Here is a 22,814-nt window from a genome sequence, read left to right on the forward strand (position 1 = left end):
TGAAGGAAATTCTAGGTGTCATATTTCTTTTATAGAAGTTTCAGTATGTATCTCTAAAACAGGGGTCTTCAAACTACGGCCCGTGGGCCACATGCAGACCGCATAGGAGTCTGTTCCGGCACGCCAGGTTTTTTGGGCAGTGAGCGCAGCCGAGGTGTTACAGTAGGAATTAGTAGTTCATATAGTCCGGCCCTCCAGCTATCTGAGGGACCGTGATCTGGCCCCCACTTTAAAAAGTTTGAGGACCCCTGCTCTAAAAGATAAGGACTGTTTAAAAAACATACTACATTCTTTAATATTAAACTTTTGACAAATACAGAAGTTTGTGTTTCTTTTTTTCTTCAGGAAGGGTTTTAAATATATGTTAATGATAAACTTGCACAAAGGAAAACTAAGATCAGCTAATAGGTGAAAAAATGCATGCTCTGTGGTCTGGCTCAGTGGCTAGAAGTGGTTTCAGATTTGGCTCTGAGTTTCCTAGTAGCCAAAGCAAAGAGAAAACCGTCATTGAAATGATTCATTGTTTCTGTAAAATAAATAGCAAATAAAGTGTTCAGGAGAAGTACTGTTCTTCCTAATGCCAAGGCCTGAGAAAAATGTCTCCCATGGCCTTCCTGTGGGGGACAGGTCCAGTGTCCTGTCATTGTTACATATTGCTGCATAACAAATGACCCCGAAACTTAGTGGCTTAAAACAAAACACATTTATCATCTCACAGTTTCTGTGGGTCAGGAATCTTGGGGTGGCTTAGCTGGGCCTTCTGGTTCTGAGTCTTTCAAAAGCCGCAGTCATCTTAGGGTTCACTGGGGAAGGCCCTGCGTTCCGGACCACACTGGGGTTGCTGGCAAAATGCAGGTCCTTGTGGACCATTGGACTGGGGCCTCACTTCCTTGCTGGCAGCCAGCCAGCTCATAGTTATTGGCCAAGCCTCCCATGTTCCCTGCCACGTAGGCTTTTCCATGTAGTAACTCACAACATGGCACCTGGCTTCATCAGAGTGAGCAAATGAGAAGGCAAGAGCGAGTGCCAGTGAGACATAAGCCCGTGTTTTATCACTTAATCTTAGCAGTGACTTTCCCTCACTAATGCTGGTATTCTGCTCATTAGAAACAAGTCAGGCCCTAGCCAGTTTGGCTCAGTAGATAGATTGTCGGCCTGTGGACTAAAGGGTCCCAGGTTTGATTCTGGTCAAGGGCACATGCCTGGGTTGCAGGCTCGGTCTTCAGTGGGCGTGCAGGAGGCAGCCGATCAGTGATTCTCTCTCATGATGTTTCTATCTCTCTCTTCCTCTTCCTTCCTCTCTGGAAAAAAAAGGAAAAAGAAGAAGCAAGTCAGTAGGGCCAGCCCCCACACAGGGCAGGGATTACATATGGGTGCGAATAGGAGGAGACTGCGATTATTAGAGGTCATCTGAGAAATAGCCCATCACAACCAAGATTCTTTACTGTGGTCTGAACCTCATCCTGTCAGTGACAACAGGGATTTGTTTCCAATGGCGCTGCGAGAGCATTTCTCAGTGCTTGCTGAGGGCCCTGTGCCAGAGCACAGTGAGGTAAAGAGGCTCTCTGAGAGCCAAGAAGCAGAGGCCCGGCCCCATCCCTTACAGCCCCACTTTATCTAGGCATACGTTTTCTGGATTGTAAGTCCCTGTATTCCTCTGGAGTCAGTTTAGGGACTGTTATCTTCCAGCTATTTCCGTTTGAAAGTGAATCTATGAAGATTCGTGGCTGTCACTGAAGCACTTAACAATCTGTCTTTCCAAAGTTATTTCTTAGTAGAGGTGCCAAGACCAAATCCTGCTGGAAGGCTAAGCTGGCCACATTTCACTCTCCAAACCCCTGACCCTCCCATCTCTCACTCTCAGCAGACCTTGCCTCCTGTTTAATAGAGAAAGCAGATGCTGTTGGACGAGAATGCCCTCAGTATGTATATGAGCCAGAGTGCTATGGCTCACATACACGTACCTGTGTCTGCACCCACCCTGGACACATTCCTTTTCCAGCGGTGGAGGTGTATTTCTTCCTGCTGAAGCTGCTCTTCTCTCTCTGCCCTGGATCCCATCGCCTTCCACCTTTTCAGGAGCCGTCCTCTATCTGCTGGGCTTTCTTTCCCAAAACTTGAACCTGTCCTCTGCTGGTGCCTCCCTCAGTCTTTTCACCTGACTCGTAGATCTTCCATCTTAAAGCCCTAGGTGGCTCCTCCATCTCCTTCCATTCTCCCCACCCTACCCCTTAGTTTTACCTCCTGCTTCTCAGGAGCCACACTGACGTATTGTCAGTCCATTCCACTTAGTTTCCACCCTTATGAATTTTGCTGGATGGCTCTTGATAGGGATACGAATGATATCCATGTTGCTAAGAAGAATAATAAAGAATCTAAAGAACATTTCCACTCTGTATCTTTCTTGACCTCTCAGCAGCATTTGATATTGACAATGACATCTTTGTGAAAACCATTTTTCCTTTTGCCCTATGGCTAGACTCTTCTAGTGCTCTCTCAACTTTCTTGGTGTCACTTCCTGGTCTCATTTAAAAAACAAACAAACAAACAATATATATATATATATATTTTTTTTTTCTTTTTTTCTTTTCTTTTTTTCTTTTATTATTGACTTCAGAGAGGAAGGAAGAGGGAGGGAGAAAGAAACATCAATGATGAGAGAGAATCATTGATCGGCTGCCTCCTGCACACCCCACACTGGGGATCGAGCACACAACTGGGGCATGTGCCCGGACTGAGAATTGAACAGTCCTTGTAGTTCATAGGCCAAAAGCTCAACCACTGAGCCATGCGGACCAGGGTCTTCTTGGTCTCATTTACTGGATCTCTTCTTGTGCCAGGCTTTTAAATGTGGAAGATCCTCATGGTGTGGATTTTGCTTTCCCCCCCCCTCCATATTCCCTCTTTAGAAGATCCTAGCATACCCTTGGCTGCACTTAGCATCTATATGCTTACACCTCAGAGTTCCAGACATCACTAAGCAGTACTTGACATTTCCTCTTGGACGTCTCTAAACACTGAGTTCAATACATTCAAGAGTGAACTCATGCTCCTCCCCACACTCTGGTCCTTCTCCATTGTTACCTACGTCCATGATGTTCCTTCCCCTCTAGAAGTTCCATAGCATCCTGCATGATCCGGGTGCCCTCTCCCCACTGGCTTCTTGTACTATGACCCTTTCTCCTCCCCCCCCCCCCCCCCCCCCCCGCCTGTTTCTCTGCTTTAGCCACTCTGACCTTGTTTAACCTCCCTGAATATGCCATGCTCACTTCATTCCCTTTACACATTCCATCTCCCCTACTAGGAGTGTCCTGTTCTTCTCCCCTCGCCTAGTTACCTCTACTCATCCTTCAGGTAGCAGAAGAAAAATGAAGCCTTCCTGACTGCTACTCCCCCCAAACTCAGTCTCCCTCACGTTCATTCTCAGAGACCATGTACTTTCCTTCATTGCATTGAGTACAAATTAATTTTATGTTAATTTAGGCTGGCAGCTAAATTAGGAGACTAGGAGAGGACCAGGTGTCTTGTTCCCCTCATTCCCAATACCCAGTTAGATAGTTAGCATATGTTCAGTGTTCAATGTTTGGGAAATATTTGTGGCATGGATAAATGAACTGGGACTTATATACTCTGTACACAAGACCAGATTATTTCCAAGTTCTCGCTGGTTTGTCTTCCTAACAGTGTGGGCCCTTCCTTTGGTTTAGGTGAACGTCCCCCGGTGCCTACCCTTCTCCGGAGTGGGCAAGGTGAAGCAGGCTGCGTGCGGTGGCACTGGCTGTGCTGTGTTAAATGGTGAGACCCTCCTGCAGAGTCACTGGGCAGCTATAGGTGGGTTGCATAGTGGAAGGTCGGTGTCCGTTGGACTCACAGGCAGCAGACCTTGGCCTGAGGAAGGGAATGTGGCTGGGGGCAGATCTAGTTAGATTGAGTTCAGCTAATAGAGGGTGCGGTGATATTCTTGACAGAAAGATAATAGCCGTGATATGTAAGTAGACAGCACAGAGCTTAATAATTCTGTAGCAGCCCTCTGAAGTGGGGAGTGAACTTTCTCCCTGCCCCGTAGCCTGGGCCAGAGACTCCAGCTCTGCCTTCTCCAGGGAGGCTGCCAGGACAGGAAACAAGGCAGAGAGAACAGCCTTAGGGTTTAGATACTGAGATCCACGCCTCTCGGATTAAACATCTGGTACCACTGATGAGTATTAAACTTTTTATTACCAAAAAATCATTTCTAGAGTTTTAGGACTCTGCCCAAAAGTTGTTTAGTTACTTGGCTTGGTCTTCTGATCACTGTGAGACATAGAGCTGCTGTGAAAAACTGTCCTTTGAGGGCTCTCCGGTGTTCACGTGGGGTTTCTGGGTGATTTATGGATGGGTCCTGTCCAGGTTACCTTCAGGATGTGGGAAGTTTGTATTCTGAGATTGGTGAGCTGGCTAGACATACTCCACAAACAAGAATTTGAAAGAGGAGAAAAGAAACATTAAATATCTGTCAGCATGTTCTTGCCAAGCAAGGAGGGGAAAATGCATGTGGATGTAGTGCTTCTTGGTGGTGCAGTTTGAATTTCTAGTGAGCGGGGGCTGCTCTTGGTTTGACTTACTGACCGTTGTTTTTCCTGTAATGTAGGAGAAGGACGTGTTTTTGTCTGGGGCTACGGAATTCTTGGGAAAGGACCAAACCTAGTGGAAACTGCTCTTCCAGAAATGGTTCCACCCACTCTCTTCGGCTTAACGGAGTTCAACCCCGAAGTCCAGGTTTCCCGAATTCGATGTGGACTCAGCCACTTTGCTGCCCTTACTAGTAAGTGACCAAGCCTTGCGGCCCCGGAGACCGACAGAGCTTCACTCTCAGGTTCAGCCCCAGTCGGTGGGCAGCTCTCAGTTTCCATCCATCCAGTGGCGCGGTACCCTTGTGTGGATAATTAGAGAGCGCGGCTAATCCAGAAGTTGTTTGGCTTGGGGCTGTATAATGTGTATCTGTTTTTCATCCTGGAGTTTTATCTTGGTTCATTTGGTTTGTGGTTAGGCTAATGTGAAAGTGAATTTTCTCAAGAGGTTACCAATTGGTGGTCGGAGAGGGGACCCTTGAGTGTGTTGGGGTGTGGAGGAAAACCAGCAGAGGTTTGGCAAATCCATGGTGGGTAATTAGGAAATGAATGTGTGGGGCTTAATCCCACTGCCTGACCAAGCCCAAACCCCAGTCTGACCCAGGAACGTGGGATGGCAAGGAGCAGATGTGTAAGACTGTCCGTGGTTTCGTGGAAGTAAATCTGCCCAATTTCTCCAAAGTGCTGTGGGAGAGAATGATCAAAGGGAAGGCTGAAACGGAGATGTTTGCAAAGGTTTGCCAAATGACACAGCCATAACATATCCAGTTACTCTGCAGACTTCTAGAATGTGTGCTTTTCTTGATTACATCTCCTGTTCCACCGCAGTGACTGTTGGTTCAATTTGTTCCTCTTTAGTTGACTTGAATCATCAGACTGTATTAATTTCATTTCATTTTGTGATTCTCAAGCAGATTCCCTATTTCCTTGTCTCATGGTAAGTAATTGGTTGTTTTTTTTTTAAACATCTGGCTGGGACAGTCAGTTCGGGTCATTCTTGTTTGTGTGCTCTGGCCCCACGCTATGTGAGGACTGCTCCAGATGATCACCATTTGGAATTGTCGGAGCTCCAGGCTTTGGGGCTTCAGTGCGGACGTTGGGGCTAGTGGTCGAAGTCTTGCCCGACTGTGTGTCTTAAAGCACCAGGTGGTAGCAGCGCTGACGGGTTAAGGATCCCTCACTGCCCCTCAGGCAGAGTCAGCCACTTCTATTTGCAAAGGAACCTAGTTCCTGTGAGTTGTTTTTTAAAGCTACTTCAACTTAGTAAGAGTCATTGTGGACTAACTCTGGAGGTGTCAGTGATCTATTTTCCAGATTGTTCTAAGGCTTACACTATGTTCGAAGCCACATACTTGGAAACCCACATGAAGTGACTGTTTTCTGTTTGGTGTAACCCGTGTGGCCATTTTGGGTCACACTGAAATGAAATCCTCTATAGAGCTTTCCCCAAGTGCCAGTTACTGTCCTTCAGTAGAGAGAGCATCAGAGTTTGTTTCTCCCCTGTGTGCCCAGTGTTCGCATATGACCAGCTGGGAGTTGGGATTGGTTGGTTTACCCTGAAGTCTTAACAGTTTGGGACCAGACTGAATTGTTCTGTTAAACACGTAAAATCTGAGGCTGGAGGACCAAGGGTGTTGGACAGACCAGAGGAGCTCTGACAGCTTGTAACGAAAGGATTCCTTATTTAACCAGCCCAGATTATTTTAGTCCTGGCTTTCCCATGCCTTTTCTACTTCTGCTTGCCAGATGTGGGGGAGCTAAATAGGGCCGCTGGGCCAAGGAGTGCCCAAAGCTGATGGGGATGGAGGTCAGCACTGAGGCTGCCCTGCCATGTCTGGATCCTTTCCTGGAGGTTGACATTCCCAGAGCCCAGGTCTAGTTGCAATCCCCTGAGCTTTCTCTATAACAGCCTCTCGGTCCTTTTCCTTGTTGGTACTGTTAGTGGGTAAGCATGTGTGTATTGGTTTGATCATTTCTCTCTAACTGTTCAACTAGTCCTATGAGGACAGGAACCAAGCATGTGTAGTCACTGTCCTGTCCCACCTGCTGGCACACAGACCTAGCCCTGGCCCATAGAGGTACCCAGTCCCCATTGTCGCTTGACTGAATATTCCTGGCATGTGGAAACCCAGACAAGGCATGGCAGTCATCCTACTTTGAGGATGCTCGTATTTCAGGACGTAGTTGTTTGTGTGAGAGGGCCCCCCGGGTGCCAGCTGAGAGGTCTGTGCGGAGCCTCCTTGACCCTGTGCTCCACGCACATGCGCGTCTCCCACCGATGGGCACTGCAAACCTGGGCTAGGACACGGTTTGGCATGGGGCAGCATGCTTTCCCTTCAAGAGGAAGCATTTCTTGTCTGGTAGAAGTTGAAGTTTAACATTGGACTCTGTACTGGGTTCTGGAACGCCTGTTCTCATGATCCTTCCTCTTCTTGGAGACTTGCCCTTGGCCTAGTCCCAACCAAGCCACCATCTTCCTTTCTTTGCAGACAAAGGAGAGCTGTTTGTTTGGGGCAAAAACATCCGAGGCTGCCTGGGAATTGGCCGCATGGAAGACCAGTATTTCCCATGGAGGGTAAGCCTGGGTTGGGCGGGTCTGCGGCGGGCCCAGAGGGCAGATTCACCTGATGCGGTAGCAGTGCCCGGCACCGGGTCGCCAGGACTGCCTCCCCCACTTCCGGGTCCCAGGTGCCCTCCTCCTGCTGTGGCGCCTGGTGAGGCCGCTCAGGTGAGGTCCAGAGCCAGCGCCCAGCACCAACTTGTCTGGCTGTGGGCTCATTGCCGTTGCTCTTTCCTGTGGCCTGTTGAGTGAGCAGTGGGAGGAATGGCCTGCGTGGGTTCCACCCCGTGGTGCTCTGCAAGAACCTCCTCGGAGGCTGTCCTTGGGGACGTGGAGCAGGAAACAGAAGCACGCCTCAGAGGAGCAAGCTGCAGGCCTGGTGCCGGAGGCTCCGATGCTGACAGGGAGAGGTTTGAAATGGAGAAGTTGGCATTCCAGGAGCTGTTTGCAGAGGCCTGTGCCGAGGAATGTTTACAGTGAATTTAAAAGAAAGCCGGATGTTTAATATTTAGAATGCCTTACCACAGGCACCAAAGTGAAAAAATAAAGGTTTTTCTTAGGGGGAGGATGCAATTAGACAAAAAGACTCATTTGAAAATTAAAGGAGAAAAAGTTCTTTCTTCAATTGTAGTTTATCTTAGTGTTGTTTACTAGGTTTTTTAAGTTCTAAAAAAAGCTACTTTTTTGAATACAGAACATATGTCCTTGTTCAGAGTGTAGTATGAAAAATCAGTTTCCCATGTCTTATCCCAGAGGCAGCCACCAGAATTGGTGTCTGCTGTTCCCTCCAGAGACAGGCGCTGCCTATGGAAGTGCGTGCGTATGCGTGCATGCGCGAGCAGCACATGTCTAAGTATTTAACAAATTTGATTTTGGTAATGTGCTTTGAAATTGTGTAAAGTATCTTTTGAAAGCACATGTAAAAATGCAAAAGGAGTGAAGTGAGGTTTGTCCAGAACTCGCTGCAGAATGTTTTGCGGCTCTTTGTTACTTTAGGGGCTCATTTCCACGGTCCCTCCCTCGGCTGCCGCCTCTCCTGTCCCCGAGAGCTTGGCAGGCTCTGGCTCCTTTATAAAGAGCAGGTGTGGTTTCTAAGAGGACAGGCCAAAACAGAGACTTCACACTTGTTAGGAAACTGGTATGGCCCAGAGTTGTCCCCGAGGTGGCTGGGGCTCCCTCTCTTGTTCCCTGAGCTAGGAAATGCCATCATGTGTGAGGAATGGAGAGGCAGGTGACGGGCAGTGGATGGTACCGCAGGTAATGGAATACCGATAATGTGATTTAAACACCTACTTTTTTTCCTGGTAGTTCCTTACTGCCCTCTCTCGAACCCCACCAAAGGCCTTCCTGCGGGGAGGCATAGGAAACAGGAAAGCACCTGGGGTTTGGGCCAATGACTGCTGGGACGAGGGGCTCCTCTCCTGCTCCACTTCCTCCAGGTCAGAGTGAAGACGTAGGACAGCCCTAAACTGAGACTGAAGTCTAGCATGTTCCTTACCGAAATGGCTGGGCCAGGCCTCGGGCCGGCAGTGAAGCTGGAAGGAGCATGCTGCTGGGGCGGACACCACTGCCACTCAGACCAGACACCCCTTCATTGACTCATCACCCATCAAACCTCCCTTCGGGGCTGTCATTCTCTGCATCTGTACCATCAGCAAAGGGCCACGTGGCTCCTTTCTTGCCAAACCGTTGTCCTCCTCCTTGTACATTTGTTGAGCCCTGTTTGTGGATGGGTTAAGGAGAGAGCTTGAAGAATGGTGCTGAGATAAGAGTGGCTTTCCACTCTGCAAGCTTGAGCTGCAAGGCTGAGGCTTGGGACAAAGGTGGTGGCAGGAACCAGGTTTTGGATCAACCAAGCTGGATTCCTTAAATACTCAATTTGACTATTGTTGGGTAGCTGGACCTTGCTCCTGTCTGTCCTGTTTTATTCACTTAGAAAAAAAATTACAGGATATTTTTAATCTTTAATACACTGAATTTTGTTATTAATCTTCAGAGGGGGCTGTGTAACATCATTTAAAAAGTATTCCAAGATAGAAAAAGAAAGTAAAGTCTTATCTATAGCTCCTACAAGGCACTGACTAGTTGTTCTTGGACTCCCAGAACCTGGGCTTCTCAGTTTGTAGGCCCATGTAGTGACGTCAGAGCCACCTGATTTAAACCCCGCGAAGCTTTCCAGGATGTTTTCCTGCTGCAGGCTGTGCTGCCCCCTGTGGTCAGTACCAGGCTGGGTTTGGGAGCACAGGCTGGGAAGTCCTGTGCCTGAAGGCCGCCTTCTCTTACGGCCGCCTCAGGGGAGAGGGGCACTGTGGCAGCTGGCGCTCTGGGGCAGTGTCTCCTTGCCGGTCGAGCTCCTTTCCTTCCTCAGCTGCTCGCTTACGCCAAGAAGGACATTTCAGAAGCGGCCAAGTGGGGAGCAGCAGGTCTGCTGGGCCGGCCACTGCCCAGGGTCGGTGCCCTCAGCCTTCCTGTCTTTCACCGGCTGGGCGCTTGTTTTAGGAACATGTCATTGTGGGGAGAGATGTTGCTAAACTGAGTTCGCGCAAACTTTTCCCTCACTTAGGCTAAAGGTGCTTTTGGTTTTTCGAACTGTTTCCATTTGCAGTAATGTTGTGGGTCTAAATTGGTTTAGAATAGAAGCTCCTTTTAACCTTGACAAGGACAAAAATAAAAGATGGCTGAGGGCATTCTTCTTCTGGACTCGGTTCAGAGACAGACTGCGAATGACTGCTTACCACTGAGCCACCGAGAGGTGGGCCTCCGGGGCCAGGCCACAGTCCTGGCGAGCAAACAAGACCAGTGGTCTGCTCTGCGTTGTAACCAATGGCCAGAGCGCTGGGGGAACAAGGACAGCAGTGCGTGAGTGCAGCAGCGGGGTGCAGGTCAGTGTGGAGAGGGCACTTCCCCCTGACAGCGGTCAGGGAGATGTGCGCTAATGGCCTGGGGTTGCTAAGAGTTCACCTGGGCCCGGTCACCACAGAGGCATTGCCTGGCCAGCCTGGAATGCTTTCCGCATCTGCGAGCCTTGGCGATGAGCTGGGCACGGCTTCTTGTTTGTTTAGTGATTTCTCTAATAGGCTTTGCCAAAGACGTTTGTTTAGGGAGGGGAGGGGGGAAGCACAACATGGTTACTAGCGTCCGTTTGTTTGTGGCCAGGAGCCCTAATGGACTTGTCTCCCCACGCCACAGGCGCCACGCTGCAGGGCCGGCACTGCTGCCTCTGGGCTTTTAGGCCAGGCCATCTGGACTAGGCCTTTCCCTCTTACGCTCAGTAAACTCCACAGGCTGTTACAGAACCCCTTTCCAGCTGTCACACTGCCCACCCCGCCAGGATGGCGGGATTCAGATCTGGTCAGAAAAGCAGCGTGGCGTCGTAGCTGAGGGCTGAGGAGTAAGTGGTACAGGTGTAGTCTTAAAACTTGCCATCTTGCTGAAACCGGTTTGGCTCAGTGGATAGAGCGTCGGCCTGCGGACTGAAAGGTCCCGGGTTCGATTTCGGTCAAGGGCATGTACCTTGGTTGCGGGCACATCCCCGGCAGGGGGTGTGCAGGAGGCAGCTGATTGATGATTCTCTCTCATCGATGTTTCTAACTCTCTATCCCTTTCTCTTCCTCTGTAAAAAAATCAATAAATGTGGCATTTGCTTCTCATTGCACCAAGAACCTCTGGAAGGACAATTAGAAACCAATCAAAGGTGGTTTCCACATCAGGGAAGGTTAGGGAATGAGGCAGATCATAGTGGTAGTAAAAGGTACTTAATGTCTTTTTATTCTTTCTCATTAAATGTTATTTTATATTGTAGCTATGTGAATGTATTTCCTATTCAAAATAATAATAGAAAGCGCCCCTTTTCTGGAGAACTGGGGTGGCCATGTGGGTATGGAAGTCCTTGATTAGTGCCACCCATTTCCAAGGCCAGGCTGTGAACAATGAGTCATTTTAAAGGAAAGCAGGAAAGATATGTACACATATAATACCTTAATAAAACAAAACAAAACAAAACAAAAAAAACACAGTTTGGCTCAATGGATAGAGCATCTGTCTGCAGACTGAAAGGTCCCAGGTTCAATTCCGATCAAGGGCATGTACCTTGGTTGCAGGCATATCCCCAGTGCAGGGTGTGCAGAGGGCAGCTGGTCCATGTTTCTCTCTCATCGATGTTTCTAGCTCTCTATCCCTCTCTCTTCCTCCCTGTAAAAAAAACAATAAAAAATATTAAAAAAAAAAAAAAGCAAACAGGCAGGACCTGGCCAGTGTAGCTAAGTGGTTAGAGTGTCAGCCTATGCACCAAAGGGTTGCAGGTTTAATTCCCGGTCAAGGACACATACCTGGATTGCAGGTTCCATGTTGCACATGTGGGAGGCAGCCAATTGATGTCTCTCTCACATCAATGTTTCCCTCTCTCCCCTTCTCCCCCTCCTTCCCTTCTACTCTCTCTCTAAAACAAAACCAATAGAAAAAATATCCTTGGGTAAGGATAAACCAAAATAAATAGAGACAAATGGAAGCCTCCATATCCCAGGAGGCTGCTGTTACCTTGAGAGTTGGGCCTTCCTGTGATGGTTGTTGTCAGTGTGGATGGGCAGTGTCGGCAGGACTGCTGGCCAGTCCTTGGGCACCTTCTGAGACACAGCTTCCCTTCTCAAGGGTGACAGGACTCAATGAGGCTAGAGCTGGAGGCAAAGTGGGTAAGGACCCGGGGCCAGGGGCCTGGTTCCCAAAGGGGACCAGAGAGCAGGAGAAAGGGTTTTTCCAGGCACTCGAGTGAGCCACGTGGTGACCGCTAGGAAAGGTACTGAACACTTGGCTGGAGACAAGTGTTGCCCTCTGGTGGGGCCATACTCACAGGGGACTGACCTCTGTGGGATGTCACTCAGGGTTCGTGCTTGTGCCGAGTGGCCTCTTGGGGGCTGGACAGTAACGCCCACTGCTGACCGGGTGGGGAGTTGGGTGGCCCTTTCCTTGGTGATTGCATTTGCTCGCCCAGCAGACCTGCCAGGTACGTTGTAGGTGTCCCCATTTATCACTCAGAGGAGGGAGCCAAGGCTCAGAGGCTAAGTCACCTACTAAGATGCAGGGCCCGGATCAGGCCCAGCTGGGGCCACCAAGCCTGTCCCCCAGTTGGCCATTTCCCCTCATCGTGTGCTGGCTCTTGTGTTTCAGGTGACACTGCCGGGGGAGCCCGTGGATGTGGCCTGTGGTGTGGATCACATGGTGACTCTGGCCAAGTCATTCATCTGAATCTCTGCTGACCCAGGTGAGCCTGCCCTGGCCTCAGAACCACTGGATTGCTCAGCAGAGGCAGCCAGCGGGGTTCTGATGGGGCTCAGAGGGGACCAGAGCCCCCCATGAAGTGTGACTCTCTCTCCTAAGCCCTTGGGAGGTGCAAACTGAAGTCCGGAGACATGGTCCCCGCTCCGGTGAGACCTGCCAATGCAGCACATCACGGCCCTTTGTCGGGCTTGTCTGCAGGAAGACGGCCCAGGGCTGTGCGGCCAGCATGGAGAGGATCTTCACAATGTCCTGGCTCTTTCCTGGGAGCACAGGACGGCCTCTGGTGTCATGTCTGGCCCAAGAAACTGGTCTTAAGAAATCTTCCCTCATGATGTGCGTTTTGTCTGATCTTGAAAGGAGATTGACAGCACAGTGCTCAGGAGGCTTCTGCAGCCCCAGGAGCGCAGCAGAGCTGTGGTGAGTGTGCGTGTGTGTATGCGCGTGCCCAGCCTGACTGCAGGAGCCGGGCTTGCTTTGGCCTAGGGTTTTCATTCAGGTCCCTCCGCCCAGAGTGGACCCTGAAAGCCAGCTTGCTGGTGGGACACATGCCGAAATCCTTTGCTTGGATTGGGGTTCTCCCTGAAAAGACAATGGCACCAGCTCGGCACCCCATGGGCTCCTGGCCGTCAGCACCTCGTAACCATTCGCACAGCCTGGCTGGGAGACGGGGAGGAGCCCAGGGGAAGAAGATCGAGGCCAGATTCTTGGGGCTGAGGGCTCCGAACATCCCGCCAAAGCTGGCTGCAGTGCCAGTCTTGGAGAAGAGTCAGAAGTTGTGGAAAACAAAGAGTAATGTAACGTCTTATTCTTTAAAAAAAATTTTAAAAAGATCTTTTGGAATAAAGTCTATTTTCTGCATTTTTTATTCTTAAGAGCTGGAGAGGTCTTTTTATTTTACTTGATCATTTATAGAGATTAGCTTTCAAAAACAAGGCATTTGATAGAGGCTACTAAATGCCAGTTTAACCATGCAGTCTGCTGGGGGACATACCCTCTCAGATGGTCTTGGTTGTAGCACCCAGCACTGGTCCCCACGAGGCAGCCATCACCCCAGGACCTGTCCTGCCCTGCGATGAGACCCCAGGGGCTTTACCCTTCTCCAAGCCCCAAACAACCAATGAATGAATAAATGGAACAAATTGATGTTTCTCTCCCTCTCTCTCAAATCAATGAATAAATTAGAAATCCCAGTCCTACCTAGTTTGATTCGTGGGTAGAGCCCAAGGACTGAAGGGTCCTGGTTTTGATTCCGGTCAAGGGCACCTACCTCAGTTGCAGTCTCAATCCCAGGCCAAGTTGGGGCGTGTGAGAGAGCGTGTCTCTCACATGGATGTTTCTCTGTCTCTCCCCCTCCCACACTCTCAAAAGCAATGGAGCCCGGCCGTTGTGGCTCTCCGGTTGAGCATCAACCTACGAACCAGGAGGTCACACACAAAAAAAATATATTTCATTGATTCCCGATCAGGGCACATGTCTGTGTTGTGGGCTCCGTCTTGGTAGGGGACATGCAGGATGCAGCCAGTCAATCATTGATGTTTCTGTCTCTCCCTCCACTTCCCCTGAACTAAAAAGATAAAAATTTTTTTAAAAAAGGAAAAATATTCTTAGGTGAGTATTAAACAAAAAATTCCAGGCCCGTATGGTTCAGTGGTTAACCTGTGCACCAAAGGGTTGTGGGCTTATCAGTTAAGGGCACTTACCTGGGTTGCAGGTTTGATCCCTGGCCCAGTTGGGGTGAGTGCAAAAGGCAACCAGTATCTATCTCTCTCTCTCCCCCTCCTCCTCCCTTTTACTCTAAACATCAATGTGGGGAGGGTGAGAATCAATGGAGCTGGGGACCCAGATGAATCTGTGATGTATGAGCCTGAGCTCCACAGTAGCCAGAGCTTCCTTGGGCTCGGATGCACGGGTGCTCCAGCCCCATCTCCACTCCCATCTCCAGTGCTCTTCTGTGGGGGAGGTAGGTGAGAATGGGTCAGTGGGCCAAGGGCCCGGCAGCATGGCTCAGTGGTTGAGTGTCAACCTATGAACCAGGAGGTCACGGTTTGATTCCTGGTCAGGCATTGCGTGGGTTATGGGCTCAATCCCCAATACAGGGTGTGCAGGAGGCAGCCAATCAGTGGTTCTCTCTCATTGATGTTTCTCTTCCTCTCCTTTCCTCTCTGAAATCAATAAAATATTTTAAAAAATATAACCTTGGGTGAGGATTAACATCAACAACAACATCCTGGCCTTTCACACAAGCCTTGCTATTGAACATGGAGCAGCAGCAGCTGAGGTTAAACTTGAGCCGGAGACCATGTCGGAGCACTAGCTGTGCTTTTCTCAGATCTTGGGCCACACGGAGGTGCATGCTCAGCAGTCAAGTTTAAAAGGATAAGTCCAGACTGGTGTCACCTCCTCACACCAGGCGTTGATGTGTTGATAGGGAGGCCGGCAGGTGGGCTGAAGCTGGTGGGGGGGAGGCTGCCTCTGGGGGAGCAGAGAAATATCTTCTATCCCATGGGAAGCATAATGCAGCTGAGGTGCCAGGCGAGCAGGGAACACGGGCCATGACCATCAGACAATGCCCGGTTGGAGTCCACCGTGGAGCTGGAAACAAGTTCAGGTTCATGGCCTTAGGATGTCCCACAGCTGCAGCTGTCGACCCACATTGCAGCTTGAGAATACTGCGGGTGACGCAGAAGCCTGAGGGGAATGTATCCGTACCCCTGGGCACCCACCGCACTCCAGGCCCTGCCAGTGCCGGGACGCAGTGGTGCGGAGGTGTCTGTTCCAGCATGTGCGTCAGGGGCCTGGCTGCCTCTGGTCGACCTCCAAGTGAGGCCACCTGCCCCCGGAGCTGCCCAGGACGGGGAGTTCATGACAGCCGTGGGCAGACTGTACCTTCACCCCGGCTTCTCAACCCCTGGCTGGACTAGGGGGGTCCTCTGGGGAGGCTCTTTTCTTCTTTTTGATGTACCACATTGGTTACTCACTCACCAGCTGATGAATATGTCGGCTGGTTCCACTTCTGTGCTATTGTGAATAATGCCAACACATTCATGTGTCAGTTTTATGTTGGCCCAGCTTTCTGTTTTGTTTTTTTAACATTTCCACACAAACATTAAAATATATATATATTGATTTTTTACAGAGAGGAAGGGAGAGAGATAGAGAGCTAGAAACGTCGATGAGAGAGAAACATCGACCAGTTGCCTCTTGCACACCACCTACCGGGGATGTGCCCGCAACCAAGGTACATGCCCTTGACCGGAATCGAACCCAGGACCTTTCAGTCCGCAGACCGAAGCTCTACCACTGAGCCAAACCGGTTTCGGCTCACACAAACATTTGTGTGAATGTTTTCAAATTTTCAACGCGTGGAGTTGTTGAGACATTCATTTAATTTTTAACTTTGACATTTTATCATGTAAACCGTCACACCCTGTAATCTTGAGTTCCAAGACAGTATTTCTTTTCCTGAATCCAGTGTGGCTGTTCCCCACAGGCCGGCCCAGGGCTCCCTGCTCTTCCACAGCCCTCTTCCCCATCCCAGCCCGCTGCCCGGGCTCTCCAGTGCGCAGACGGGGCTGCAGGCCCGGCAGACAGCTTCGGCTGGTTCAGCTCGGGTGGAGCTCTTGGAAAAACATCTCAGAGGAGGTGCTCCACTACCAACCTTCGCAAGGCAAGGACCTCTGTGTTCCTCCCTTCATCTCACTCCCCCTCCTCCTCCTCCTCCTCCGTGCTGAGCTTCACCAAGTTTACAGGAACCTTCTTTAATTGCAGAGTGGTCAAATAACTCGCATTTCTTTCTTGGCCGTCCTTCATGTTGTGCATCCACACCTGTTGTATTTTCTACCAGTCCTTTTTTCAAAAAACAGAGATGGAAGTAGCATCACATAAACCATTTTATGTTTCTGGTCTCCAGATACCCCTCTGGAGCCATGACCTCCGCGGGGACTCTTACTCTCCAGCCGGCTGCACAGGCCTCCCTCCCCTTCCTCACGTTCACGGTCACCCAGGCAGTGCCAGGCCTGGGCCCGGAGCTGGGGACCCAGATGAGTCTGATGTCCGGGCCTGAGCTCCACAGTAGCCAGAGCTTCCCTGGGCTCAGGGGGTACTCCAGCCCCGTCTCCCATGCCGCTGCTCCTGTGGGGGAGGTGGTAGGGACTGGGGTCGACTGCCTGCCCTCCATGGGAAACATCAGAGAGGACAGGGTGAAGGGTGTCCAAGTCCCAGGACCTGCTGGTCTCAGGCCTCCTGCCAACAGGGCAAGAGCCAAATGTCAGCGCACCCGGGGGGGGGGGGGGGGTGTTGCGGATCCTCCCCATCACAAGCAGGGCCCTGACCTGCCCTGACCCCCAGACCCACCTCTGCCAGAGGCCTGGGGACGCATGGTGGGTGTTGCAGCCAGTCTCTGAGATGGCCCATGATCTTGGCCTCTTGGTTTTCACACCTTTGTGTGGTCTCCTGTGTCAAATCAGCGGGGTGAGGAGTGTGATGGGGCGTGGGCTCTGGGGCTAGGGAAGATACATTGGCCTTGGCCCTTAAATCCTGTGCTCCGAGGGAAGCCAGGCACCACCCGGTGGACACTGGGGCAGTCCCACGGGGAGACGCGTGGAGCGGATCCGGGGCCTCCTGCCAACCCAGCCGTGCGAAGGAACCGCCGTGAAGGGATCCTCCATCCCAGCCAAACCTCAGGCTGCGGCCTCACGAGGGGCTGAGCCGGCCTGCCAAACGCTCCCGGGTTCCCACCCACAGAAACCGGGGCGACAAACAACCATTTCAAGCGTTAGGTGTGGGGCAACTTAACTCCGCAGCACCCGGTAGCTAACACACCCCTCTCCTCTGGGGGCCGTTCCCTCTCCGGTTCTGGGGGTCGCACTGGAAGGCTTTCCTGCTTCCCCCCAGCCCCTGGCCGGCGCCCCCCGGGCCGCGGTATGGAGAAAGGGGAGAGGACTGGTGGCCCTGGATCCGAACAAAGACAGCTGTCAGCCGACATCATCGTTTTCTCCATTTTAATTAACACTTTACAAAGTACAAAATATACTGTCTTTTTTGGGGGACATTAGGTACGTTTTTCTCTCCGTCATACAGTACATGAATCCCGAGGGTTCTCTTTCCTTCAACAAAGTCAGCGTGAGGGGCTGCCCTCTTCTCCCCTCACCCAGGGCCAGGTGCCACGGCTACTGCTGGTGACTGGGCATGCCAGGGAGGGCTGGGTTCCCCAAGATAGGCCCCGGGCAGGCGGAGGCCCTCAGAGCCCCACTGTGCATCAGCATCCACGCACCCATCTCGGGATAACGGAAATGATTTTGGCATAGAGTAACAGAGGGCTTGTCCACTGCCCCCACCCCCGTTTTGGAGCCAACCCTGCTCAGTTCTTCCTGGACCATTTTCCAAATATAAATAGGTAAACTGAGGCAATGGACAGAAAACGCAATGAGCGTGGTCTCTGTCTTGGGATCTGAATTTGGCCTGTTTTTCACCTTCCCACTCCCCTGACTCCTGGTCTCCAACATTGATGGCTGCCCTTCCCGGAGGAGCCCTCAGGCGCGGGCCCTGTGAGACCGACCTCAGGGCTCGATGTTTCTGGCCCAGGCTTTCCGGCTGGCTGTGCGGACAGAGTCCCTGCAGGGGCCACCTCTGCCCCAGCCACAGGGCAGTGCCAACAAAGCCACGTGGCCTGGGCAGCCCTGCCAGGTCTGCCTGCACCCCCTCCGCATGCGGCCACAGGTCAGAATGCTACCGAGGCCTCAAAACACCGAGTGAGGCAGCCCTTTAGCTCACATTCGAACTCTGACACGTGCTCTCACACACACTAATGTGTATGACACAGCACAGACGCACACATCATGTGTAAGTGCAAACGTGTGGCTGTGCACAGACCAGTGTCCTGACTCTCACAGCCTCCCATCTCCTTGAACCAAGAGCCACACACTCCCTCACCACCAGGCCACCCCCGGTGCCATGAGCCCCAAGGACAGCAGCTGCCTTAGCCAACTGCCCCGTCTTCACCTTCCCAACACAGCAGGCTCCACAGGAGGGCGCGAACGTGAAAGCTGAAGGACACGGCCCACCCCGTCTTCCCTCCACGACCTATGCAAACGGCATGACAGACAATTAAGGGTGTCCTTTGGCTGCCTCTAATTCGAAAATGAAAAACAGAACAAAAAAACTAACCAAACCTGGGACGAGCTCCGAGACCCAGCCACACCAGGGCTCCACTCTCCTGGCGCCAGCCCCGGGCCACTCCTCCCAAGCCGGCCTTCGCTGGCGCCTTGGTCGGCTCCCCTCCCCGGCGGCCTCTGGACAGAGGGCTCCTGCCGGCTATAGGCCTAGCCCTTCCTCGGCACGGCAGCCGAGGCCTGAAAAGCCAGTCTTCCCATCCTCTTGCCCTAAGCCAGTGGTCGGCAAACTGGCTCATGAGCTGCGGTTTGTTGCTCTGTTGACTAATTGAGTTTGCCGACCACTGCCCTAAGCTCCTCTCAAGCTGACCACCAACTCCATGGCTCCCCAGCCCTGACTGACAGCGGCACAGATACATTGGGGGTGTTTTCTTAGTGCTCACCCCGGAAGTGGCACTGCTCAGGGCGGGCGTGCTCTGCCGTCAACAGCGAGAGAGTACGCCAACGTCACTCTCTTAGCTGGGCTGTGAAGGGCCCGTGTCCCACATCCGCATCCAGAGGCTCAGAGAGGCGGCCAGGTGGCCGGGGGAAATGTGGTCAGGAGGGCCCGGGGTGGGCAGGCAGGCTTATTACCGACGATCAGGCAGATGGTGCTCTCGGCTTGAACACCGGCCTGGCCCCTGACAGCTCTGACTTCCAGGGCATTCTGTCACCTCAGAGGGACAAGCCCCGTCAGACTACACTGGTCCCCGGCTCCTCCCCTGCCCACCAGGGGCCTGGAGGGGGGAGGAGGGGGAGAATGCTGGTGCTGGGGGGCTCTTGAGCCCCTGAATCTCGGGGAGGGAGGTCTGCATGCCTCGCCAGCTTGGGTGTGTACCCTGAGCTGAGGGCAGTGGCCTGGTGGCACCTCCTGCAGGGCTCTGAGACTCCCGGGGAGGAAGGAGGTGCAGAGCTGGCACCGCCCGGCTTTGCTGGGCCAGGACTGGGGCCTGAGGGGGCAGGAGTTTCCCAGGAGCCAGGGGAGCCGGGGCTGAGGACGGAGCAGAGGCAGGCTTTCACAGCTGTGTTCGAGGGAGGAGGAGTGGTCATGGTGTCCCCGCCCTCACTCTCCTCACTGTGGCGTATGGTGGGGGTGGGGTGGGCAAGGGGCGAGGGTGGCATTTAGACAGTTTGAGCTTTTCTTTCCAGGGAGTGGCACCAAAGCAAAGACACGGGACCTGCCTGCTCCCCCTGAGGCAGCTTTGCCCACAAGCCCAGCTTCCCTGCCTGCTGCATGCCCACCTGCCAGAGCCAAGAAACCCTCAGGGCCACCTCTACGGTTGGCCTGGGCACATGCCCGCTCCAGGGAGAGCCGGGAGGGGGGCGAGCCGGGCGGGGGGCGAGCAGCTGGCCGCTGGGGGAAATGCTCATTTCCACGCCCCAATGCTGCGGACACCGAACCAGACCCGCTGACCACAGGCACGCACACCTGAGGACCCACTGCCCGGCCTCCGGTGCCTCCTCACACAGCAGGGCCGGACCGGGAAATAACGGGCGGGTTTCCGGGGGGAGGTGCCCCACCCCCCTCCCCGGCACACATCCAGGCACACACAGGGCCGTGCTCCGTTGGACAGGGCCAGCCCAGGAGGCTTCTCTCTAAGCTGCAGGTGAGACCGACCAGGTGAGCCGGCAGCATGAACGGAGCCCTGCGAGGGGGTCAGGCCTGGGCGGAGACTCGGGGTGACCGTCCAGCAGGCCGGCCGAGCTGGGAAGGGGGCTGTTCTGTTCACCGCCTCCCCTCTGGGCTCTACCATCTTGAAATTCAAGGGCGTCTGGGGAATTGGCCATGGAGATGGGAGCTCAGGAAGGGGAAGAACCCAGCTTCCAAGAAAGAAGGGGGAGAAACCCTCGATGCCCCCTCTGGGGCTCAGCCCCTGGGCTGCTGGTTTTGTTTTTTCTGTCAAGTCAGGGCTGAGGCAGTGGCCTGCTTCTCGCAAAGTCGTATTGCCTATATACTTGAATTAAAAATACACGGTGGCTCAAACGTGCCTGTGTGCATGGCAGACACAGCGGGCGGAGGCCCTCTCTCTCTCTCTCTCTCTCTCTCTCTCTCTCTCTCTCTCACACACACACACACACACACACACATACACACACACGCACACACAGTGGGGTCTGCGTCCACGTACCGCACACACACGCACATGCGTGCCCACACAGTATATATTAACATATATATTGCTCAAGTATATATGCTATTTACAGTATATATCTATATCAACATAAAACACAGGTATTTATACGTGTGTACAATAGATACGCCCTAGGGGCCTGGGGAGCACGCGTTTCTGGGGTCACGGGGCCTACACGCTTGCTGGGGAAGGGGAAAGGTCAAGTGACGTGATTAGGGGGACGGACAGGAGGGGCTGGGAGAGGTGCGCCTCAGAAAACCAAGGCCTTCCAACCACAGAGAGGGGACTCGGGGCTTCACGTGCCGCCCTAGCCACCTGGCCACCCCCAGTCTGGAGCCAGCAAACAAGTTACACGTTTTGGTTGTTACGGAGTTTTGTGCAAAATGAATTAACTTAAGAAAAAAAAAGGTGGGTTCCTACTCAGTGCATGAGCCCCGAGACCTGCCAGGATCCAGCTGCACAGCTACTGCTCCGGGGCCAACGGGGCACGAAAGGTCCCACACAGCTCAGAGAAAGGGGTGGGGCTCACGCAGCCCCTCACCAGACCAAGAGAACGGCCCTTCTCCTCCTCCTCCTCCTCGACAGCTGCTGCCCAGGAGAGAGCACCAGCAGGGCAGGGGCACGCAGAAAGCACCCCGGTGGAGAGGAGCCCGGGGCTCACCCCATTCTGCCTGCGAAGCCTCCAGGGGACACGCCTGCCTCAGCTGCCTGCCACCCAGCTGTCCGCCTCCCCATGGCCCTCGGGTCCCGACACTCAGAACCGCCGCTGCCCGGGTACCTGTCATTGGGCCCGGTGGGGCAGCCCTGCGGGCGCCCGGGGCCCGTCCAGTAACAGACCTCTGCTCCCAGGGTCCTGCCAGGGAGGCCCGGGCCCCGCTCTCATGCCTGTCCCTGGATGCTGGGCCTCTGGCCCCCAGGCAGCTCAGCAGGCCCTGACTCTAGCAACTCAGCCTGGGCACAAACACATTAAATACGAAACTAAAACGAAGTACGTTTTCTCTATTAAGGCTCAGTTAAGCTGCCTCCCAGGTCAAGTACTCATGAATGCCAGGCCCAGGACCGAGGGGCGGGCGGGCAGGCGAGTTGGGGGCAGAGGCCTTCTATGTCCCCCAAAGCGAGGCAAGGGAGGAGACAGGACAACAAGGGAGCCTGTGCTGGTCTAGTCAACTGCTGGGGAAGAGGGAGTGACCTAAGAGACCCCAGGCCCAGAACGCTGGGAGGCCGAGGCTCCGCCTCCTGAGTAAAAGGAGGGTCCAGGGAAAGCGGAGGGGACAGGAGCTCACACCCTGGCTGGTGGGTCTCCCAGGCGTCAGTGCTTGCGATGGGGAGGGTCTGGACAGGGCCCCCTTGGCAGTCTTGCTGGGAGTTGGGGCATAAGCCCTGTGGTTGGCAGGCGAGGTTCTGGGGGGTGGGGGTCTTCCCCAGCGCAGGGCCCCACCCCAGCTCTGCAGGAGCCTCACCAGCATGTGTCGCCAGGGCCGCCCGCTGGCCTCCACTCCGGGAACCAGCCCTGAGCTGATGGAACCAGAGACCAGCAACCACAGTACCCAGCTTGCCCCCTCACCGGGGCCTCCCCGGCTTCCATGAACTCAGTCCTGCTCAGCCTGCTCCCCAAGATAACATGCGAATCGGTACCCCAGGGTCTTGCAGGAGGTGCCAGCTTACGTCAGCGTCTGGCCCTGGCCGTGGGCGAGGCCGGGGGAGGAGGCGGGTCAGTGCACCAGCTCCCTGGGCCTCAGACATCATTTTCTGGAGTGGGGGTGGGGGGAGCACGGGGACGGGGGGGTTCTCTGGAGGCTCTGGGAAGGGAGGACATGGGGAGGCCCTGGCCTGGGTCCAGGCCTGGCAAAGTCAGCAATTGGGGGCTCCTCTGAGGCCCCCTCTTTGGGGGACCCGGGGCAGGTTTTCCAGTCTGTTGAGAAATACTGCAAGAAGAATCGTCGGGCGGGGGCAGGAGGAGGAGTGAGACCCTTCTAATGCTTCTCTGCTTGGCTGACCTTCAGGGCGCTGATGACGCCGTTGATGTTCTCTTCTGGAACCTGGAAGGGCGGAGGCAGCGAACCCGTGAGCCCCCGGAGTTGGCCCCCCCGCC

General features: G+C 53.3%; 2 protein-coding genes across 4 annotated transcripts in view; one reads left to right on the plus strand and one right to left on the minus strand.

Annotated features, from left to right (window-relative positions):
* RCC1L (RCC1 like) overlaps positions 1-16,387 on the plus strand; it is a 29,902-nt gene extending 13,515 nt beyond the window's left edge. Inside the window, exons 8-12 of one of the 3 annotated variants that reach the window (XM_084881996.1) lie at positions 3,708-3,795; positions 4,628-4,801; positions 7,097-7,182; positions 12,331-12,424; positions 15,932-16,387. In XM_084881996.1, the coding sequence (XP_084738122.1) occupies positions 3,708-3,795; positions 4,628-4,801; positions 7,097-7,182; positions 12,331-12,408 (426 nt within the window). In that variant the 3' untranslated portion in view covers positions 12,409-12,424; positions 15,932-16,387. Of the gene's footprint in view, positions 1-3,707; positions 3,796-4,627; positions 4,802-7,096; positions 7,183-12,330; positions 13,314-15,931 lie in introns of those variants that run through there. The other 2 variants (XM_084881995.1, XM_084881994.1) reach the window with 2 other exon arrangements.
* Positions 16,388-17,424: 1,037 nt separating this feature from the next.
* CASTOR2 (cytosolic arginine sensor for mTORC1 subunit 2) overlaps positions 17,425-22,814 on the minus strand; it is a 51,721-nt gene continuing 46,331 nt past the window's right edge. Inside the window, exon 9 of the mRNA XM_084881999.1 lies at positions 17,425-22,761. Within this exon, the coding sequence (XP_084738125.1) occupies positions 22,696-22,761 (66 nt within the window). The 3' untranslated portion in view covers positions 17,425-22,695. The remainder of the gene's footprint in view (positions 22,762-22,814) is intronic.

The sequence above is a fragment of the Pipistrellus hanaki genome, assembly GCF_964339955.1.
Source record: "Pipistrellus hanaki genome assembly, chromosome: 4".
Taxonomy (NCBI): domain Eukaryota; kingdom Metazoa; phylum Chordata; class Mammalia; order Chiroptera; family Vespertilionidae; genus Pipistrellus; species Pipistrellus hanaki.